Source organism: Anastrepha ludens, chromosome 2 (assembly GCF_028408465.1).
Source record: "Anastrepha ludens isolate Willacy chromosome 2, idAnaLude1.1, whole genome shotgun sequence".
Lineage (NCBI taxonomy): Eukaryota > Metazoa > Arthropoda > Insecta > Diptera > Tephritidae > Anastrepha > Anastrepha ludens.
Window position 1 is genome coordinate 17,464,295 of NC_071498.1, and position 23,541 is coordinate 17,487,835.

General features: G+C 38.8%; 1 protein-coding gene across 1 annotated transcript in view; it reads right to left on the minus strand.

Annotated features, from left to right (window-relative positions):
- LOC128869445 (uncharacterized) overlaps positions 1–21,884 on the minus strand; it is a 146,693-nt gene extending 124,809 nt beyond the window's left edge. Inside the window, exons 1-2 of the mRNA XM_054113449.1 lie at positions 21,625–21,884; positions 21,160–21,575 (exon numbers count right to left, since the gene is read on the minus strand). Of these exons, the coding sequence (XP_053969424.1) occupies positions 21,160–21,575; positions 21,625–21,778 (570 nt within the window). The 5' untranslated portion in view covers positions 21,779–21,884. The remainder of the gene's footprint in view (positions 1–21,159; positions 21,576–21,624) is intronic.
- Positions 21,885–23,541: the final 1,657 nt, after the last annotated feature.

A 23,541-nucleotide genomic window follows, 5' to 3' on the forward strand; every position in this document is an offset into this window, starting at 1 on the left:
TGACTCTCTAGTTTTGGTTTTTTTTGTCTTCATTTTGCTTTTTGTTCTGCTTAATTTACATAACAAGATTTTTCTTATTGGTTCTTAGCAAAAAATACACATTTTTTTAGTCAAATTAGTTGTGTGTTTACATAAAAATTTGCATCACAAATGACAGCAACTAAAATCGTTGATGAGCTAAGCTATAAAAGTGAGCTTAAATCAAGGAAGCGACACGTGTGCCTACAAAGCGCTAGCGCAAACAGGTCTTATGTAAATCCCAGAAAATATTAGCAACCAAAAGGTTTTGAAAAAAAGAAAAAATAAAACCTCTTAAGAATAGGTTTTTAGTTATAGAAAAATATTCCATCTTATGCTACTATTTGCATCCGCTAAGGGCATAGGGTTAGCCATTAAGGCGCTTATTTTTAATTTAGAGCCAAAAGTCTTGCAGCAATCGTAAAGCTTTTTTTATTTCAGAGGCGTCAATGAGAATTACACAGATGCCAAAGTATAGAAAAGGTGAAAATGGCTTACCGAACCGAAAATTTTTCTTATGATTCTTGCGCCACGCTGACGTGACTCAGCCACTAAGATCATGCGTTTTAACCCCAGATTCGGACTCATATTCAATCACAGAAATAATCTAAGTTAGTCTAGCGGCCTCGGTGGTGTAGCGTAAGTGCACTAGCCTGCCATCCCAGAGGTTGTGGGTTCGAACCCCAGGTAAAGTACGGTCCTCGCATGTTTCTAAATATACCTACTTTCCCTGTTTCTAAAAAAAAAATAATTAAAAAACATCTCATTCCTCAAACTCAGCGCATTATTTGCATTGTGGCTGCTAAAACAAGCAAAAACAAAGAAAAACACACAGCTACACCTTGCATCAGTGGCGCCAGCAAGAGGAGGCGGTTAACAGCGGTAATAGCGAAGTCCTCAACCATCTGTGCGATCCTTCTGGCAGAAAAATGTAAAACACAGATGGCCCTCCAAGCAGTAAGAAGGCGTTGTTCCTAAGCAGCGATAGGTGGGCATTTCCACCACTTGGGCCTGGTAGTGGCAAGCTAATCCTCTACCCTGTCAGAAATCAAATAGATTTGCGAAGCCGCTTCCAATCACTTGCTTCTATCGGGCCAACTTTTGACTGTAGAGATTCGAACTGAGTGTCTGGCAAAATCGAAGCAGCTCATAACTATTTATTGGACCCCACATTTTTCACTTTCATTTAAAGAAAAAGTTCAGTAAAAGGTCAACGAACTTTGCCTAAGGCATTGAGATACTTTAAAGTGCTCATGCAAGCAACAAGATATCAGCTCTTAAGACATGTACCGAAAACAATTCATGCATTTGAATGGAGTATTGAGATGTCTACGAATTGCAATCCATTTTTCCAAATATAAGAAATACGGTCACCTTATATTGACAACAGCAAAATTAGTTTAGTCACAAAATCAATAATTTAATCAAATAATCAGTTATAGGCTCTTGGTCAAGCACTGGCGAGTATACTCGATCTGGCGAAAGATAATGCAAGAGGTCGCTCTCGCTTAGTGCCCATTTACACAGGGAAGCATTTAGAAGGGAAACATTTTGTTCGGGGAAGGACAGTCGCGGAAGTGAGAAGAGACTGGGGACACGCTTTGTGCTTCTTATTCGTATTTCCAATCTTTAAGCAATTATTGACAGTTGCTTCATTTGTTTTCTTCTTTTGTGGGAGAAAGTTCTGAGTTATATGTTGAAGAAATCAATGATGACAAACATCCGAACGCTGTTTGGGAAATGCAGGATTATTAACACACTTTTATTAGGTCGGGTTGTATGTATGTATGTATGTATGTATGTATGTATGTATGTATGTATGTATGTAACGGAATCTTTGAGCTTAATTTTCACTGGCTTCTGAAAATCTGACCGACTTGAAATTTTGCATACCTATCAAGGACCGATGACAATGCAATAATTTGATAAAAGTTTTCCATTATCCTTATTAGGATTGCCAGGATTAATATTTTCTTTTTTTTACTGTGGGCAAAAAGTAAGGTGAATTTGGTTGTAAAATGAAAAATCTTTATTTATTCTTGTAAATCAGTTTCTCAGGCTCCCTCCACGAAATAAGTTCTTCATCCCGATTACTTCTTTATCACGGCCGATGACTGCATAGCTTTAGACTCACAGTCGATAAGAAAGGAATTAAATATAACACGAATATATCGAATCATTTATTCACTGACTGCAATGATAACAATAATTTTCATTCATAATAAAAAAAAATAGTTTAAAGAAACTAAAAAACACGCCTTTTTGCTAATCGAACTAAAAAGTAGAAAATAAAAAATAGTTTAAAAAAACTAAAAAACACGCTTTTATTGCTAAACGAACTAAAAAGAAGAAAATAAATTTTAATGACAAAGGGACCTATAATGAAGTATATAGTAGCAAATCGAACGATCAGTCATAGTCAACTACCTCAGAACAGAATTATAACAAAAATTAAGATACAAATAGAATAATTCAAATTAGAGTTAAAAGCGTGGGATGCATTTTGCTTCACTTTCATAACCTTCTGTACATAGGTAGTTGCCAATAGAATGACTGTAATATTTACTATATTATGGGACTTTTTTTTTTGAATTCTAATTTCCTCTAAAGAGAATTTCCAGAGTCTCCCTTCCAAATGTTTCCGTGTGTAAGTCGGCACTTATCCTACAACAAAGCACAACACTTTGTTGGATCCCCGCCCACTCTGGAGTGAAGAGAAATGAAAGAGCGGATGAGTATGTAGGGAAAGGCTCTGAACTGGACCTTCAGGGAGTGGCAGAGGACATAGGCATTCCTCTAAACGAACTCTACACTGCGATTGACTTGAGCTTAATAGCGAAAACCAATAGAAGGTGGACTCTGACTACTAACCGCAGAGTCTTCAAAGCACTCTGGCCAAAACTGAATCTGTAAAGGACAAAATGTCTGCTCGGATTCAACAGATCAGCCACCAGCGTCCTCACAGATGTTATAACGGGTCACTGCACTGTTGTCATCCTAGCCAGTAGAATGGGTGGACCTCACAAAGACTTTTGCGGGAGCTGTGGAGATAAAGAAGAAATTGAGTCGGTACAACACCTCCTCTGTGAATGTCCTGCACCTTAAAGAAGCCGTGCCAAATATCTTGGCGATTATTTATTCGCAGACCTGGCAAACTTCCAAAATGTCTCACTGGAGGGAATAGTTACCTTCTTAAAAGCATCTAAAGGGTTTAAGCAACTTAGTTAGAGGATGGAGATCAGCAATGACAATGGACCTTAGAGTCACCGAGACAAGCAACCTAGCTAACCGAACCTAACCTAAGATAGTGAATACAATGAATCAGAAAAGGAAAAGAAAAATAATTCAAGCTCAACAAGGACGGCTGTAGGTAGAGAACAAGAACGTTTGATTTTTAGTCATAATTGCCGACTTTTCTATAGAACAATCGGTCAAATACTGCCTTGTTTCCCTGCTTACGTGGATTCGGGCTTTGTCTTTCTGAAAAACGAAGGGCACTTCCCGATTATCCTGAGTAAAATATTATTTTCAAAAACGTTTTTGTAGTCCCCACTATTCATGCTCGATGATGTAAGCTTTATATCAAGTGTTGATTTCGTACAAATACTTAGTATAGTTGAAATCAAGTGATTGAGCTCGTTTCGTTTGCCGACTCACGACTGCCTTATCCCTCAAATGTTTTGCGGCTAAACTAAAAGCTACTGGCATAATCTCGAATTGAATGTTCTACCTCACTCCCACAATATTCACAAAATCGTCTACCTTTTATAGCTGAATGCACATCACCTCAGTGAAGTGATCAAAAATTGGCAGGATACTTTCTTGCACTGTAAAAAATAAACGGAACGATGTGAAAAAGTTGTCCGTTTTTAAATGAAATCTCAATTTCTTGTCAAGCTTACTTGCAGAATCGATACGATTTTCCTTTAAAATAACCACAAATAAAGAAGTTACATATACATATGGAGGTTGAATTAGTTTTAAAGGTTTTTTTCGAAGATTTGGGGCTTTATTGTGATAAAACGGTACAAAATATTTTATTTGAAGTATTGGCCATCGCTAGCTACAACTTTCGCCCATCTTTCGGGCAATTTCCGGATGCCGTTTCTCCAAAATTCTGGCCGCTGCTTGGCTATCTATGACTCAACCCATATTTTGGTAGCCTCGTACGAGGAGAACCGCTGGTCCGCCAAATCGAGACTCATATGCCGGAACAAATGATAATCGGAGGGAGCTATGTCTGGACTATACGGCGGGTGGGGTAACACTTCCCAGCCAAGCGTTCCAAGGTATTTTTTGACAGGTTGAGCAACATGCGGCCGAGCGTTGTCATGTTGCAAAATAACCTTGTCGTGCCTTTTTACCGTTTCCGGCCGTTTTTCTTTCAATGCCCGGCTTAAACGCATCAATTGCAGTCGGTAACGATCCCCCGTGATTGTTTCGCCCGGTTGGAGCAGCTCAAAATATACGACGCCGACCTGATCCCACCAAATGCAGAGCATGATTTTCTTGCCGTGAATATTCTGCTTGGCCGTCGACGTTGATGCGTGGCCGGGCAAACCCCATGATTTTTTGCGTTTTGGGTTATCGTAGTGGATCCATTTTTCGCCGCCAGTCACCACCCGATGCAAAAAACCCTTCCGATTTTGTCGCTCGATCAGCAATTCGCACGTAAAAAATCGCCGTTCGACGTCGCGCAGCTTCAACTCGTACGGGACCCAATGTCCTTGCTTTTGGATCATTCCCATCGCTTTTAGACGCTTGCAAACGGTTGATTTATCAACGCCCAATGATTCAGCAAGCTCTTCTTGCGTTTCGACGGCACGAAAGTTGACATACTCGGAGCACGAAAACACTGCGTTGTTTATACTTCAGCGAAATGACAGATACTGATAAACAAAGCCTAGGGATGAGGCTTTGTCATGAATATATTTTCAGTATTGCCAACGCGATAAAGTGATAAATAGCGCCATCTGTGTGTCACCTTTAAAACTAATTCAACCTCCAATAGATAAATGTGAGATATCAGTGTGTTTGTACTGGTATTTTATAATCACAAATCGTTTAATTTTTCAATTCGAATAAATTTCTTGCGAAAATTTTCATCAACCAGCAGTCGCTGGTTAAGTGATTTGTATACCAAATACCCATATAAGTCTACTATATTATATATATATATATATGTACGTATGTGTGTACATATATAGTATATACAAAAGTTGTATTAGATACAACTATATTTTTAATTGGAAATTTATGTCTGCGGTTTTAAATATATTTTTTTGGTCTGGCTGTGCGGACTGCATTAGCAAATTGCAGCATTGCGCCTATGATGTCGCCATCTTGCATTTGTGTGCAATGCTACAGTCTTCCGTAGCAACAACTGACGCATCGTCCTCAATGCTACACACGTTCAACAAATCAGCCAAAGCCAATTTGCGGCCAATGACTTGAACAACCAGCATTTTCGGATAATTTTTTATTTTTATTTTTAGTTTTTTATTTTTTTTAGTTTTTTTTTTTTGTATTTTTTTTAGTTTTGAGTGTTGCCCCGATTTCTAATTCGTTCATTTTCATTATGGTTTCGTCTAAACCGAAAATGGCTGTGGCCATTAATGAAACTTGTCTTGGTGGCACTGGATGCTTACTGCTTGATGCCTGATGCTACCAACTGCCTACTCGCATGTGAGCTTATGTAATTAAATTACAAATTTGTATGTGAAGGCAATGATCGTAGCTGGTGGATTACACCACTTTTGATGGAATATTTGTAATTTGTAATACATAATTTCGTAAAAGGTTTGCATGCAAATGGTGGACTGCGATTACAGGTATAACCTCGTATGCACAATCGCCAGCGATTTATCCTCAGACCAGTTGACCACCCATTTGGTCGCTTTTAAATGCATTCGTGTGCCTTTCTTTTGTGTATGTGAACTAATAACTTTGCATATGAAATCAAAATTTTGTAGTTAATAATTTATTACTTTTTTTCGTGGCTGTAGGTGCTCGTTATCGCTGAGCTCGTTTTTGCTCAAAGAAATACTCAATTAACTCTGTTTGGCTGCTTCTTCAGTTATATGTTAGTGTTTGTATGTATGTACATGGGCGTATGTGTGTAAAGGGTTTTCCCCCAGATACGGGTTGATGTTGAGGCACTCGAGCAGCCACGCTATTTTGGCTACATCAGTTAATTTTGCTGGTTATTTTTGCGTCATTGATGACACCTTGCAAAGGATCTTCACAGCAGACTCTTCAGGTGGCTCGTAAAAGTCGACACTCCAACATTTGCTGATCACATTTGAGATGACCACTTCAATGAATAATCAAACAATACTCGTACACCATAGCAATGCCAGTTCAGCTGAAAAAATCGTCGCTGTCTGTAAAAGGGTGCAGGAGAAAGCGAGGATGTCATTTACTCGCTATGCACAAGAACTCGGCCGTTCACAGATATCCATTTGACAAATTTTAGTCGTGACTTTTGTCTGCATCGAAATTGGTCAGGGAATGCCTAGCTTCACTTTCGATTGCACCCAAATTCTTTAATATAAGGCTTTTCTGGGTACTTAGTCGTAGCGACATTGCGGGAAAATGCGAGAAGGACAAGCTGGCCAGACCAGGGACTTGTGAAGTAGTTTCCTTACGAAAGGAGAGGATTAGGATCTCCTTAACTACCTGCGTAACTCTGTCATCGTTCGTAATTCAAACGTATTATTTTGGACCAACTTTTTAATGCCAAATATAAGTTCTTGCCACTATTTAAATTTGATCAAATGGTTGCTAGATATTTTAAATATTTATTTAACAATTTTTATGATGTTTGCGTATTTACTTTGGACAAGGCAACACATTTTTGCTCTGTTTTTCAGCACAAATTTAGGTCAATTGAAATTGGACTCTTATTATTTTACATTCAGAAAATTTTTCACTAAATAGTTATTTAATTACTCTTAGGACTAGGTTAGGTAGGTTAGGTTGTAATGGTTGCCCAGAAAGTAGGCCCACTTGGACGAGAGAAGTTTGGTGCATCCTTTGTGCTACCGTTGTAAGGGGGGAAAAAAGAGTTGAAGGAAAACGATAGGACGAAAAGAAGAGGGGTGGGGAATTGAGTATTTGTGGACTATGAACGGTGACTAATTTGCGGCGGTATTAGCAGTGTTATACTGCTGATGAAGTTCATCAGATTTTTGATATCAAGACCTGCTATGTCAGCAGGCACAGAAAAGAAGTGAGAACCAAGATGCTTAAATCTTAATCATGCGGGAGCGGGGCAGCTAAGGAACAGGAGCTAAGATGATTCCACCTCATTTTCCATACAGTTGACGCAAAAAGGACTCGAAGTAATTCCGAGTCTCACAGCATGTATGTCCCGCGGATAGTGCCCCATTGAGACTTAGGACCAAATGTTTCGCAAATAGCCATCGCTAGCGACACATTTTTCCCATCTCTCAGGCAATTTGTGGATACCGCGCCAAAAAAATTGGCCGTCTTTGGCCGCAAACCAATCATCGAGCCATTTTTTGGCTTCTTCATGAGAATTGAAGCACTGCTCGGAAAGTGCGTAGCCCATCGATGCGAGCAAATGATAATCAGAAGGCACCAAGTCTGGTGAGTAAGCCGCATGCACCAGCGGTTCCCAATCGTACGTCTCCACCAATTCCCGGGTCGCTCTTGTTCAATGTGGTGGTGCATTGCCATCAAGAAAAATTACTTTGTGACGTCTATCGGTATATTCTGGGCGTTTTCGGTGTATAGCGCTGTTCAAATCAGCCAATTGTCGTTGGTAGCGTGCACCGTCAACTGTTTCACCTGGTTTTAATAGCTCGTACCAAATCATACCACGCTGATCCCAGAAAACACACAGCATTACCTTGCGGACGAAGCGATTTGCTTTGGCCGTTGTTTTTGGCTTGTGGCCGGGCGGATCATACGATCGTTTACGCTTGGGATTGGAGAAATACACCCATTTTCCATCACCCGTAACGATTCGGTGCAAAAAAGGCTTCCTTTTGAACCGGGAGAGCAGCATTTCACAAGTGGTTTTTCGATGTCCACAAATCGTAGTTTGAAGGCACGAAATTCGACATTTTTAAGAGCGACAAAAATGGATTGTTGTATGAAACGTATTGTAACAAACAATGAACTGAATATTGTTGACAGATGACAGACGAAAAAAAAACAAGACATTTGGGAAGGTTTAAAAATACTCCTAGCGACATCTATGGACTAATAGCTGAACGTTTCTTTTCATAGGTATGTACCTGGTAATTAAAATAAAAATTTATCAGCAAGTACTATTCATTAACAAAATACAACAAGTGTTTTATGTTGTTTACAATAAAATGTAACGAATAATATTTTTAGATAAATCGAGACAGATCGCAACTTAATTTAATTGTCCAAATTTCGACAGCTGCATTTATGTGATGCCCACTTATTAAAATGTTATTATTAAAAACATAAACAAGCAAAACAATACGCACAAAAAAACACTTAAAATGTCATCATAGACAATAAAACAATAATATCATCACTACGCACTTCAACTTTGACAAATAAAGTTTTAAGACCAAAAAGGGCTATCTCTAAGTGTTGTACTACATACACTTCCCCAATTTGCTATAAGAGTGTTATAATCCAAAAAACGCAAAAAAAATTAGGTAAGTATGCAGATACTAAAACAAGCGCTTATTTTACGCTGTGTAAAAAATTCATGGCGATATCAATTAACAGTACAGCAAGCGGCTAGTTGGAGTGGGGGCGGGCCACTTGCTGTGGGCGAAGCACATGGAAAAGGTAGGCATCTCAGACAGTGTACTCCTCTGCCCAGCTGGTGAAAAGGAGTATGATACGGCGGACCAGTGCTTCTGCCCCTCCTTCGCTCGAATCGGGCTTGAGGTCTTTGGCACTGATGTGTTAAGAACTTGGCTCCTTGGCACAACAAGATCTACTCAGATTTCTGCGAAGGTCCGGTAAGTGTAAAGAAAATTAAAGAGAATATAAGTGCAATACAATGGACTTAATTGTTAAATTGTATCTGACTGCTGTACTTTCCCGACAAAAAAAAAGTTAAGTAAATTGAAAGCTTTGAGGCCGCTTTTCTCGACATTTGTTTTTTTTTTAATTACGACATCAAATAACAGCAAATGAACGATATCTACTATTAGGAAACAAGTGACTCCAATATAAAGAGACTAAGAACGAAAGCGCACAGGAAACCCTGAAGCTCCGGGCACGAACCAGCTATTGATAGAAAACGCGATCTAGTGTATCTGAGTGTATTTCTGCCGTATAGAATCCCCCCATAAAAAACAAACAGCCCTTCGAAGGCAACATAAAACTGTAGGCCCCTCTCTTTGTGGAACAACATGCAGATGGGTACCTCGTACATTTATATTCATATTTTCTAATTTATTAAGAAATTTTTAATAGTTTAATTACATAGTTATTGCGCTTAAAGACTCGGTTGTCACTCATTTGTGTATTGAGTAGAAAATTCAGCCAATATTTCAGTCTCCTTTAAACTGCCGGAAACGAGCAGCGTTTTTCAAGCAGATGTCTTCGCGATCTTACAAGCATGCAAAATGATTAGGGATCGCTGTTGGGGGAGAGACATTAATATTTTTTCGGATAGTCAAGCTGCGATCAAGGCCCTGTCGTCGCCGTATTGCAGCTCTCTTCTGGTTAACTCCTGTAAGAGGAATTCAAACGTCTCGAACGTGCAGAAAACGTTTCCCTTATCTGGGTTCCTGGGCACAGCAATTAGAGGGAAATGAAATTGCCGTAAGCTTGCCAGGAAGGGGTCGACAGAACCGGTTTCAGGTCTCCCCTTCTCAGACATCGGTGTTCCCTTGACCGTTGTTAAAGGGAAACTGCACAATTTCTTTCTCAAAAAAGGGCAAGACAGATGGAGGTCTGTCTCATCGTGTGCTATTTCATAAACACTATGGTCTCAATACGACAAAAATACGACGTTTAAGGTGATGGGAATTCCCCGCCATTCAATTTCCAAGCTCATTGCGCTATTCACTGGTCACTGGGTACTCATGCGGCAAGGTTCAACTTCCGCACAACCCCTATTGCAGAAGCAGTGGGGATCCTGCAGAGAAAGAGACTGTTGAGCACTTTTTCTGCAAATGTCCGGCTCTGGCGGCTAGGCGCTTGAGATTCCTTAGTTTGCCCTTTGGGGATGACTTGAGGAAGCTCTCCAGCCCAGATCCCTTTTCTCTCCTCCACTACATTAACAGCACTGGATGTATTTTTTTTCGCAGGTAGTGGTCCACATTATGGTATCAAAACGGCACGTAAATGTTACTTGAAGTGTACCTGTGATACTCTTGGCATCTAACCAACCTACCTACCTAGAAAATTCAGACTGGCCACTTGAGCGTCAGCAACATTGTTAACTCAGATTGCCAAGCGGCTGGCGTGATTGATAAGTTTTCATTCAAATGAGACAAATTCGAAGTTCAAAAATTCAGTTCATTCATGTATACATATCGCGCCCTAAATACAAAAGGGTCACAACACAAAATTTTCAAAAACTGAGTTTTTTGCATAAATTAATTCAGAGTACACATTTCTAGCTACTGCAAATATTTCGCTCACATAACTATCTTCTTTAACAGGAAAAATACAGTTATGTCTATTTTTATGTCAAATGTGTTGCTTTTGCACGATCAACTAAAGAGAATTATTTTTAGTTGCGTTAATGGGCTCAAGAACAGCTGATTACTTTTATTACACATAAAGACTTTTATTTTGAGTTCTGCCTCTATAACTGTAAAAAGTGATAAATTTCGTGGTATATTATTTTGCATTGTGCCTCTTTAGTTGTGAAAAGTGAGTTCAATTAGGTTAGGAAACTTATTAAATTAAAACATTTTATCAGTTAAAAAGGCACAACTTAAGATAATATCACTAGTTAATAGAAAAAATTTCCGTTAAAGAGTCATAAATCAAAATTTTGTTTTATTTTCGCAAACATAATATAAAATTGAAAAAAATATAGTAGAACCTTCTTTAATGTTGTATATTTTCCTGATGGAACAATATTTTCTTTAAATATTACAATAATTTTTACATAAAACGGTTTTCTTCTCTCCTGAAAATCTTAGTATTTTGAGTTGTGACCCTTTTGTATTTAGGGTGCGATATGTATGTATGTATGGTATATAAAAATGTATAATGACCTACAGTTTTCATATATAATAATTTGATGTTTATCATCTTCAATTCATAATTTAAAGGCGTGAGCAGAGATTCAAATGCATCAGTTATATAAATATGTTTATATGTATATAAGTACAATAGGCCGTCAGGCAGCTATAAAATTGAAATGCTTTTAGCTGTAATGACCTCTTATGGGGCATTGCCTTAAATATTTGGCTGACTAAGTTATACGATTTTTTCTTCAAATCTGCCTCCACCGTGGGCGTTTGTGTGTGAGCTATCATTTACTGCTGCTGCTTTTGATTTACCAAGTTTGGCTTGCGAATGTACTGATTAAACATGTTTGGCTTTTGAATTAGTGCAAAGTTATTATAAAGACTGATGCATGACATTGAAATATATTTTGGCTTTGGTCAACTCGTTTGCAAATTTGAATCATAATTTTTGATTATATGCGTTTGAGCAGAGTGACCAATTTGAGTAATCGTGATATATGATTGAAACCAGATTACGCCCATCAGAGAATGCGTGACGTCACACTAGTCTAGTTGTGTGGTGTTGACAACCCTTGGTTTTTCGCAATAAATTTACTGATTTTTAATACACAAATTGTGAAAATTTCTTTCGCATTTGTTTCTTTTTTTAGTTTAAAAAAATTTTAATTAAAAAACAATTTTTTTTTAAATAAAATTTAATTAAAAACAAATTTTTAATTAAAAAAAAATTGTATAATTAAAACAAAAGGCTAAAAAGGCCACTTGCAGTTAAAGCTTATGCTGAGAATATTTTAGTTGGTTTTGACAGTGCAAATCTCATTGTTTGCCAATTTTGAGGTTATCCAAGAATATTCGATATTCTTCTTTCAACTCTTCTTAACATTCAAAACCTTTTAATAAATTTTAATTTTTTTCGTTTTTTACTGAATACGAATTAAAGACATAGAGTTGCATTCATAGTAAAAATAGAAAAAAAAAAACACCTGCTTGAGCCTGAGCCGCCTCCCAGGCACGTCAACTATGCCGACGAAATCCAGGACAAAACTGACAGAAATTTACTGGACCAGACAGTGTTTAGACAGTCAATAAACGACATTCACCGGGATACCATCACCACCTTCTTAAGCTCTCGTCCTGTGAATGCCGTAATTGGAGTCCAACCACCACCTATAGCAGATGAAGAGCTCCAGCTTCCCCGTGGGATACGTGTAACACTGTTAGAATTACGTTCTGTAGCAGGTTAAACTCCTATTTATCCAGAAGGTTAAACTCCTACTTATACAGAATCGACCCCGACATACCAACCATATGTCCGGCATGTGAAGGCACCCCGCACGACACTAACCACCTTTTCACATGCTCTCTAAAACCGACTCATCTAACACCCCTCTCTCTCTGGACCCAACCCGTCGAAACAGCATGTTTCCTGGGCCTACCTTTAGATGAGTTAGACGAAGACGACCGGTGATATGCCCTACACTGACGGGGCTTCTATTACTGTTAAACAAACAAACAAACCCCGAACAAAGTAACAGTTCTTTAATAGGCACCACCTCATTATTCTCTCCATCGGGATGTATTAGTAAATGTGACATATGGCTAGTAACTCCAGCTCATACGAAACTGTATATACAGTACCTATATGTGTCATAAAGATATGTAAATGTATGTGTTTTTTTTTTTTTGTATTTCGGTGTGTCTGTACTTATATCGGGTGTTTCTTTAGCTGCATGAGAACTGTCGATATCCACAACTATGGTTTGATAGCTGAGAATTCGCACGAGAACGTGCAATACTTCAAAGAGTTTTGGGACACTAACCTAGTCTTCTCAACCTCATATGGCACATGTGCTCGTCTAGTGCTAAATTGAAGGCAGTTCGAGCGTTTGCCGGAAAAATAATCCTACGAATTCAATTCATTTAATGGGAGCGCAAGGTCCAGCAGCACCAGCTACATTTGCAAGCATGACATGGAGATGAGCTGGTTTTGAACAGTACGAAGGCAAACGCAAACCCTTGAGTCAATCACTCTCAATAACATCAAACAGAAGACAAGACGATAGTTCGTAAATACTGTACAATCGCAATTTTCCGATGTTCCATTTCTGTTCCATTTCTGAGAGCAGTGGGAGGAGTGGATACTATCGCTGACGTAAAATCTCCATACGATCACAAGAAAGAGGCCTGGACGCAGGTACTTCGTTGCGCCAATAGACATTCACGCGGCTCCACGTTGATGAAGTGCTTACAGCGGTCCCAAGTAGGAAATCAGCCGAGGAGGAGGAGAGTTATAGTGATAGTGTGGGCATGCCTCACATGCCCCTGGTGCGACGTCGCTTTTTATGATGGTGCTGACATTTTGATTTTAACTTCATACCAAAAAAAGTCATCCTGAATCGTTTAACACCAGAACAACGCTCCCAAATTGTGGAAATTAAAAAAAAAAATTTAATCCGTTCACAAAGTTCATAGAGCGAAGCTGACATGTCGGTTCGTCGTCGTTCTCAACTTGTTGACCTTTGTCTTTCGACTATGTGGAAATTTTACGTAAGGTTCTTGGCTTATGTGTCTTGCTCGTGCAAGAATTGAAGTCAAATGACCACACAAACGTAATTTTTTGATTTGGCTCATTTAAATTTATTTTTCACGTTTATTGGGCGAACTAGTCATAAGTTGGACTGATCGAATGGATTATGTAATTCGTAGCCGTACCGGACATATGCCGGATATAATATTCAAAAACTAAATGCCATGAAGTTATCTACCAGATTAGATTATATTAGATCAGCCCAAGCACTCAGTCAGGAAGACCATTGTACTACACCCGAATAGATTACAGCGGAAGGAATAGAGAGACAGAGAGATACTGTATAGATGGTAAGACAGAAAAATTGGATTGAGATCACTCTTCCGCAAATTTTTTGGATTCATTGAAGAGTTTTAAGATATCCAAAATAGAAAGATTACGAAACGTATTCAGATTTTCCTTCCAAAGAGGAATGGGATAACGGGCTTATTGTTAGAGAAAATGACATAAACATCTATACAGATGGCTCGAAACTAGACAACAGAGTAGGCCGAGGAGTTTACCAATAATTTCGCCTACCTGATCATTGCAGTGTATTTCAGATAGAAGTCGCGCCATAAAAGAGGGGCTTACGGTAAAAAAACGAAAGTATTATCCACAAATGAAGACTTCATATATCGGACAGTCAAGTAACGTGTTTTCCAATAACAGGTGTTTTCTATCGCTATCGAGAAAAGATTAACGATTTCTATGGCCGTAATTGGATGGTATTGATCTGGACAACGTTTATTTTCAACAAAACGGCGCTACGTGCCACACAAGCAACGAAACCATTGATCTTTTGCGGCACAAGTTTCCGGACCATGTTATCTCTCGAAGAGGTGATCACAATTGGCCACCGAGATCTTGAGATTTAACAGCTTAAGACTTTTTTCTTTGGGGCCACGTGAAAGAAAAGGTCTACGCCAACAGCTCAGGGTCGATTCAAGACCTTAAAGATGGAATTCGTGAGGCTGTCGAGGACATAGGGCAGCCACTTTGCAATTCGGTTATGGAAAATTTCATGAAAAGGATATTGTCATGTAAGCGTGGTCGTGGTGGTCTTTTGCCTGATGTTATTTTCCACTATTAACGGTATACCTTCAAAACCTCTTTATAATGAAATAAACATCCGATCATTTATATTAAAGAATAGCATTTTTCTTTGAATATCACAATAACACCTCTTATTGGAAAACCTTTTAGATAATTTATACAAAAAAATACGTTAAAAAGAATTTTATTCACTATTAAATTAATGTCACGCAAATTCATGCTGTTCTCCCGTACGAAAATAAACGAAACATAAGGCTTACATGCCCCCTTTTTTTGCTTAACTTCTATAACAGGGAAAAGTTTACTATCAAAAAAAAACGTTTTTTGCGACTTCTGTTATCTATACAGAAAAATTCCTTTAGGGTGCAAAGTGCGTGTGTGCGTGTGTAGTACCATTGCCTAGCAAATGTTAGTGGCTATGGCAAAAACAAAAAATGTGAGTGTCAACAAATGTCAGCCGACACTAACCAATGCATGACATTTGATGTCAGCTTACTTTTTACTCGCTGCGCAACATTTAATACTACAAAATACGTTTTCTTACGTAGGCAAGCTTGTGTGTGATCGTACGTATGTGTATAACGTAATACGTATGCATACTTGTAAAATAATAAATAAAAAAGTGATAATGAAGGAATAAAGTGAAAGGGATGTAAAAGTTGACTGCAACTTTAACCCTAGCAAACGTTTCAGGTTGAGTGCGTGTGAGTCATATGAGGTGGGAATTAGTCAGCGGCTTACAATGGGTGCTTGCTTGCGCTACATTTGGCAATAAAAGAAGCCCTAAAACCGGATATGAAAAGCAATAACAGCAAAATTATTTGGCATTTCGTATGGGTTTACGTGAGAAATTTTCTTTTTTTCAGCTACATTACAGTATTTTGAGCACACTTAATAGTATTTGAGCTTTTACTCTTCACAATGAGGGAATGAAAATTTCGTAGAGTCCGTAAAATAATTCAAAGGATCACTTATTGCTCACTTTGCTACACCATTCTCTCATGGCTATTAGCCCGAAATTGAAATTGGAATAGGTCGATCCAAGGAGTACCAAGAGATTTGGTGGCTCCAAAAACACTCAGGCTAAAAAGCCTATTGTATTTAGAGCTCTGGAAAGAGGAAAGGAGAAAAGGAGCAATCAGCCTACGTTTTCACTAAAATAATTGCTAAGCTTGCAATGATGTATTCAAATAAAAAGAGCAGAGTTTTTTATATATTGTAGTTTCCTTATATTGCATATTTAGGGTATTTAAATAATTCAAATGCTTAATACATTGACTTGTAGTTGCGCAATACTCAACTCACTTTTTGCATATTGTAGTTTTTTTTTTTTCTTGCCTATGTCTGGGTATGCCGAAAGCAACGTGATCCGCATACATCAGTACCCACGGTGAGCTAAAAACAATGCTGCTACTTAAGTATACCGCGCAGACACTTTGTCACCAAGCCAAAATGCACTGGAATACTTCAATAAGGGTGCAATGGGTTCCTAACAGCCGAGTGTGAATTTGAAAAATTAAACGCAAAGCTTCACGAAAGTGCAAATATTTAGTAAATACAATCAAACGACAGCCAATATGACTGGCGTTGAGTAGAAAGGAAGTTGCCGCCAAGATAATCGGCTTCATCAGCGCTCTTTACCAGGCAACATCAGTAGAAATAAAGCAAGGTTGTTCCCAGTCGCCCCTTCTCTTCGCCATCGTCCTAGACGACGTGACGAGCCAATTGACCCTGCACAAAAGAGGTATGGAGTTTCATCAGAGATCTTGACTTTGCCGATGACATCTCTCACAAACTCACTGACATGCAAGCGAAGGCGGACAGACTCGTCACGCTGGCACGCCAATACAAAGGCTATGAGAGTTAACCACAATAAAGCAAGACCTATAATGGTTGACGGGTGTCGGGTGGAATTTGTCGTAAGCTTCTGCTACCTTGGCTACACTATCACGACAAACGGCGGAGCAAATGAAGATGTCAACTGCAGGTTAAACAAAGCAAGCACGGCGTTCGGGCGAGTTTGCAAATCTCCAAGCGCAGTAAACTGCACGAATATTCAGCTCGTGTGTGAAATCTGTATTGTTGTACGGAAGTGAAACATGGCTGGTCTCCAACACCATCACACAGAGGCTATAAACTTTCGTCAACAAATGCCTTCGCATCATCTGTAGAATATTCTGGCAGAACACCATCAGCAACGACGAGCTATGGAGATAAGCGAATGAGGCGATGGATAGGTCACACGCTTAGAAAACCAGCAGATAGCATCACGAGAGTGGCACTGGATTGGAACCGAGGTCGCGGTCGGCAAAAGATCACTTGGCGAAGGTCGATGTTGCGCGAACTAGCAGAAGCCGACATCACACGGGATGACGCAAAAACAACAGCGCACAATCTTGTACGATGGAAGAGTATTATCGACGTCCTATGCTCCCAAGCGGAGCGAACAAGGATATACAAAAAAACTTGCTAGGAATGCACGCGCACATCCGGCTCATTTGGCTCCCAGGACACAGGGGTATAACTGGGAACGAAGTAGCGGATGCATTGGCTAAAAAGACTGGGACCTCGTTATTAATAAGACCCGAGTGCTTCCTTACTTTGGAACAACGCACCCTCAAAACGAAGCTAAGAAGTTAAGGGCGAAGACTAAGAGACCTGAGCTGGCACCAAATTATGAGACTACACCAGGCTTAGTCCTATAATCAATAAACTGAAAATGCTTGCGGGCATTTGCAGCCAAAAGAAAGGCAAATACGCTCAGCCCAACCCAGCTCTATCTTAAGTTCATCAAGAAAACTGAGCTTGGATGAGGTACTGTGATAAGTAGAGGCCACACAATACCATGAGGTCGAAATTCGAACTTACTTTCATCCATTCACTCATTCAAAAAATAGAAGACATACATTTATTATTGCTCAGATAAGCTCAAATACTTACGCTTGGGTATATAAATAGCTACCGCCCAGTGCCGCATTCACAGGCTTCGTGAGGAAAGTAAAAGTAAGTAAAATATTTTGTTTGGTACAGGTCGTGCTACAAATTTTACATATATATATTTTGTTTTTGTAGCGTCCAACAGTTTTCTGCCAACATCTTTTCTGTTTCTGGTTGCCTTTTTGTTGTGCTTTATTATACATATTTCTGCAAACTAATCGAACTGATGATTAATTGCTTTTAAATGGTTTTATAATTTCCCGTAGACTCTACTTTAAATATAAAACTACAAATCGCATAACAAGCCGAACTCACCACTTCAAATTTCAATTTGCTGAGAAATCTGGCCGCCATTGACACCAGCAATTACATTTGGCCTAAGATTTTTGATGGTTTTCTGCGCATTTCTGCTTTTTAATGATTATTTCATTGCTTCACTCGCTTAGCGAATCGCATGGAACATTTAGTGTTACACTGGTAGGTGCATACAACATTTCGATTTCAACAAATACAAGCACTTAGAGTGGAACTGTATTTTGAATACGCGGCAGCGTTTTATTTAGCAAAAAAATTGCACGAAACAAAAAAACTCACTTCAAAACGAGGGTCGTTTAAAAAAACTACTTAATTGTTTGGGGTAAACCGAGAAGATAAGGTTTCACACTACAATTGAAGAGAAGGGTTGACACAAAGTCATGCAGCCTGGCCGTAGGACTTTTCATATTTACACAGACGGCTCTAAGACTTTTGACGGAGTGAAAGCGGGTTATTAGGCAAAACTAGACACAAAACTAGTTATTAGGCACCCAACCAGCTACCGAAGCAGAGCAGTAGAGCTGAGCCTACGGAAAAAACTGAAAATAACTCAATAATTAATATTTACGTGGACAGTCAAGCAACAATAAAAGCAATAACCGCATATTGTATTAAGTGTAAAAACAGCCAACGGAGCAGGGAAGCCATAGAAAGACTAGCCACAAACAGAAGACTGCACATCTATTGGGTGCCGGGTCCCAAAGTCATTATAGGAATCGAAGTAGTGGAAGAGATAGCTAAAAGTGCTGTTAACCTACCATTTGAACAAGAGCTCGACTTTAAAAAACCCGCCTCTAACGAATCCATTCATATCCTATCAAGAGAAGAGTGGGCGCGGTGTAACATTTGAGGGCAGTTCATGGTAAACATGTTTACGGATGGCTCGAAGTTGGACGGAAGAGTTGGTGGGGGAGTATTCAGCGAGGAGCTCCCTATCAAGCTCAAATTTAGGATGTAAATATTTACTCCGACAGCCAAGCGGCCGTGGTCCCGCTGTTTGTGCGTTCGAAATTAGTAGGCTCATTTGGATTCCCGGTCACAGCGGCATAGAGGTAAACTGCTGAGCTGATGAGCTGGCTAGACAGCGGACCTTGGAGATGGTTTACGTTCAGAATACTGTAGCAGGTTAAACTCCTACTCATCCCGAATTGACCCCGACATATTAAACATATGTCCTGCATGCGAAGGCACCCCGCCCGACACTAACCACCTTTTCACATGCCCCTTAAAACCCACTCGTCTAACACTCCTCTCCCTCTGGACCCAACCTGTCGAAACAGAAAGTTTCCTGGGCCTACCTTAAGATGAACTAGACGAAGACGACCGGTGATATCCACTGCACTTGGTGGTCTGTTTAGAAAGATCAGCCTCGCGTCAACCCAGCGAGTGCTGGGCTAGTACTCAAAGTCGCAAAGTCCTTCTGGCCACTGGTTGATTGGGGACACTCGAATAAACTTCTCAGGCTAACAAAGCCGCAGCTCTCGAATTTGTCCGTTAGGTGTCTATACCGTAAGCCTTGGAATTGCTTCAAATCCTTTCTGCAAAAACTGTTTGGAGGACGAGATGGAATTATCTCAACACCTTCTTCTCAGCTGCACTGCTCTCGTCGGGCAAACATTCAGACATTTGGGCTCTTAATCTTTTTGGCTACACCTACGGATATTGTGTGTTTAAATACCACACATCTGATGAAATTCATCGATAGCTTGAAGCGGTTAATTCAAACGTCAATCGCCACTGTTGGTCGTCGTCCTCTAATCCAAAGCCCCGTATTTCTTCTATCTGGTTCCTTCCCTTCTACTTTTCTCCTCCCCTCCACCTGTTTGGTATAACAATGGAAAACTTTTGAATTTTTGTCGAGGTGGGCCCATCATAAGGGCAGCCATTTATCCTAACCTAACCTAATATACAACGAAATGGACGACTACATGAAAAAGCTAGTGAAAGCTAGGCGGACTAATCTGACCACATGCAAAACTGCAAAAGTCATTTTGTAGTTACGCTCTCACGAAAAGACTGCAGAACTATCATATTCAGGGCCTAGACAATAACTCAAAAATAAAGCCTCCGGCGCTGCTTAGATTTGCTAAAAGCGTTGTGATCCTACGTGATGTCTACCTTAAAGCTTAACAGAGGTCAGTCTTCATCTGGTGTCGCTAGGGACCAAAACGTCTATGCGTGGCTTAATGCCACCCGGGTTAAACTAACTAACCTCTCAAATGACCCTCGTACTTATACTAAAAGCAATACACTTGCGCAGCATACAACTTTTGCTTATCAATAACAAAAGAAAAATTTAAGGGGACCCTGTGGTCTAGAAATTTTCCAAAAACTGGATTTTTTGTTTTTTCGATATTTCGAATATCTTAAGAATAAACTGTGAAATTTTCATACGGAAATTCCAATATTCTACAATAGCTTTTACAGCTCGTTAACTAGGTAGAGAGCGGTCCGCGCGCTCCTGTACCTCAAACTTTAAAGGGGACAGTCACCTTTTTTTCATAAAATGTTAATATAATCCTTTAAGAATATGTCATTGTATTTCTTATATTATAGATCGTCAACTGTGACGACTCTATTCTTTGCGTTCGAGCGCTTTCACACTTTCTATGTGAATTTACAATTTTGAAAATTTTTTTTTTAAATAATTTCTTCGAAGCAAAAATAGTAGGACAATTCGCATCAAAATTCATTTTTTTTTAAGCATTTTATTCAGCGAATTTTTATTCCATTTTTGTTTAATTCATATATAAATTATGACATTAATAAACAAAAAAATTGTTGATCTTTTGTATTCAGGTCACTGACGCCAATGCAACAATGCCCGCCGATTGAAAAGCCCCGCTGTGACCTTCCTGGAAGGATTGAGTGTACATCCGCCATTTGGAATGATTAAAAAGTAAAAAAATTGTATATTTAGGGAGTTCACAATATGTACTATTTGTCGTATTTCTTTAAGCATGCTATTGTATTAGCACAGTTGTAAAGTTGTTGTTTTTGTTTAACATGTACAAATACTGCTATTTCAATACAACTTTAAAAGGTATGTTTAGTGTGCTATTTGTCTATGCTATACGATCAGCTGATTTTGTTTACCATCACAATTTGTGCAAATTCAACACATCCAGGCATTTCTTTTTCTGTGGCTGCAACCAGCTTTAAACGCTCTCTTTCATTGGGCCAGAATAAAAATCTACCCTTTAAATTGAGTATGGCTGAAAAAACTCGCCTGGTTACGATTTGAATGGTACCGCCATCTCCAACACCAAATAAGGATGCCACTTTACGGATCGAAAGTCCTTCACCCGAAGATCCCAACCTATAAAGTACGATTTTAAGCTGAAGTTCAATCGGAAGCTGTATTGTGTTGTTTTCATCTAAATGCTCCAATACATTCAGCTTCCATTGGTTTGACTTAGGAATTCCTAAATGGACACCTCGGCGATTGTTTAGCAATATCAGCATATTCAGTCTGAAACTTTCATCGATATCTTCCTGCTCGTCTTCATCACCTACAATCAACACGTAAAAAGAGCACAAAGGAAGTGTTGGATTACTTACTCTCGTCCACAATGAAGATGTCGTGTGTATATTTTTGACAAATCGCTGCTATTATTTTACTTTTTTCGCTCCTCCTAGGCATTTTTATGTTTATATTTATATTTTGTATTACTTTCACTTCTGCTAAGCAGCTGATTGATTGGGTGAATAGCATTCACAATAGTACATCAAATAGCAAAGGATGTTCACACGTTCGACTATACAACTGTGCTATTTCAATAGCAGAAGGGAGAAATAGCATCAATAGTACACTTTGTGAACTCCCTAATTATTTTAATGTAAAAATAAACTGTATCCTAATTTTGAAAAAAATATATTGACTTCTTTATTTTAAATAATTTTAATGAAAATCAGGGAAAATATGGCCGTTTCCAGGTATCTGTCCCCTTAACCTCATTTAACTCGAAACGACTTTCTTCGGCCTGGTGTTGTCAAAAAAAAAAAACAAAAAACTATTCAACCGAGTCGTCTGATATTTTAATAATTCGCAACATCAATGGCTATCGCCCGCAATAGAATTATATTCTTATTTCAATTATGTCGTATTTTTTATTAAAAAACTGAAAAAAACCAAGTGTCAATTTCAAATGGGTCATTTGATCAATTTTTTTTATTCTAGTAGCGGGACTTAGATACAGTCATACTGATTAATATTATTTTTGTTTTTGTGTTTCAGATAAATAGAAGAGCCAATATAGACAACACCGTCCAGGTCCAATTTTTCGGGAGAGTCAACTTCAGCGCCATTTTTAAAATTATTAAAATTAAAAATTTTTTTTTTCATTTTTGTTTGTAAAAGAAGTTAAATAAAAAGCCTAAAAAATTTAAATATTTTTATTGCAAAAAAATTCCTGAAAATACCCTAAATTTTCGAGCTTATAACCACCGGGACCACTTAATCAAGAACTTTCTAATTGGCAAGGGGCAGCGCGTACTGAAGAATCGCTGAAAATGCATTAATGTACGAAAATATTATAAAAAATTAATATAAGTGGATATGCATTTCTCTTTTAAACTCTGGGCTTGCATTGCAATTTAATCCTTTCTGCAAAAACGGGGAACTCGTGCATTAGCACATTGACGAAAAGTCTAACACTGTTCAGTCTTCTGCCACGCTAGCAATCGCTCGCAACTATGGTGACAGATAATGTAGTACAACATGATGCAGGTTCTGCTGTGATGAAGAGGAGTATAGGGAACACTTAATCACCAACTGTGAGGCACTGACAAGCACAGGAGACACGGAATCCTGAGCTCGTACCTATTTGAGGAGGAAGACCTACAATTGCTCCCTCCTAAGGAGCTGGTTCCATTCCTCTAAATAATTATAATTAAGTAATTAGGGGCGCACAATGGATCAATCTGGTCGCAGTGCATAAAGGCCTTAGCCTAACCCGTACAACCATTACCATTACCAGTGGCAGTGCCACTCAAAAACATGAATTTAAGTATATTTGGGTGGCATAAAAACTTCGGGTACATCTGAATTCAAATTTATTTAGTTATTTTACATTGTTTCGTTCACAGCTTTATGATCAGCTCGTCTACCCACTGCGTTGTAGTTTACATATGCACATCCCGCTCAACTGCGCATTTACACACACACATACATACTCTGCTATACTTACATCAATAAATTAAGCACTTGTAATGATGGTATTGAAGGAATAGCCGTATAAGTGGCTGAGCAACTGAGTGGCCTGTAGCCGTGCATTCATGTGTGTGTATGTGTGTGTATTCATGCATATATTGTTGTTATATTAGTGGCTTTTATTTTTTCATTTTTGTTTTGAAAGTTGAGCAGGGAAGTCTTGAGAAAGACGCAATTTTTTATCACAACTTTTACTTTTTCTTTTGCCCACTTGAATTTCATGTATGCGAGGGTATGGCCTCGTGTGTATGTGCACTTTGTATTAT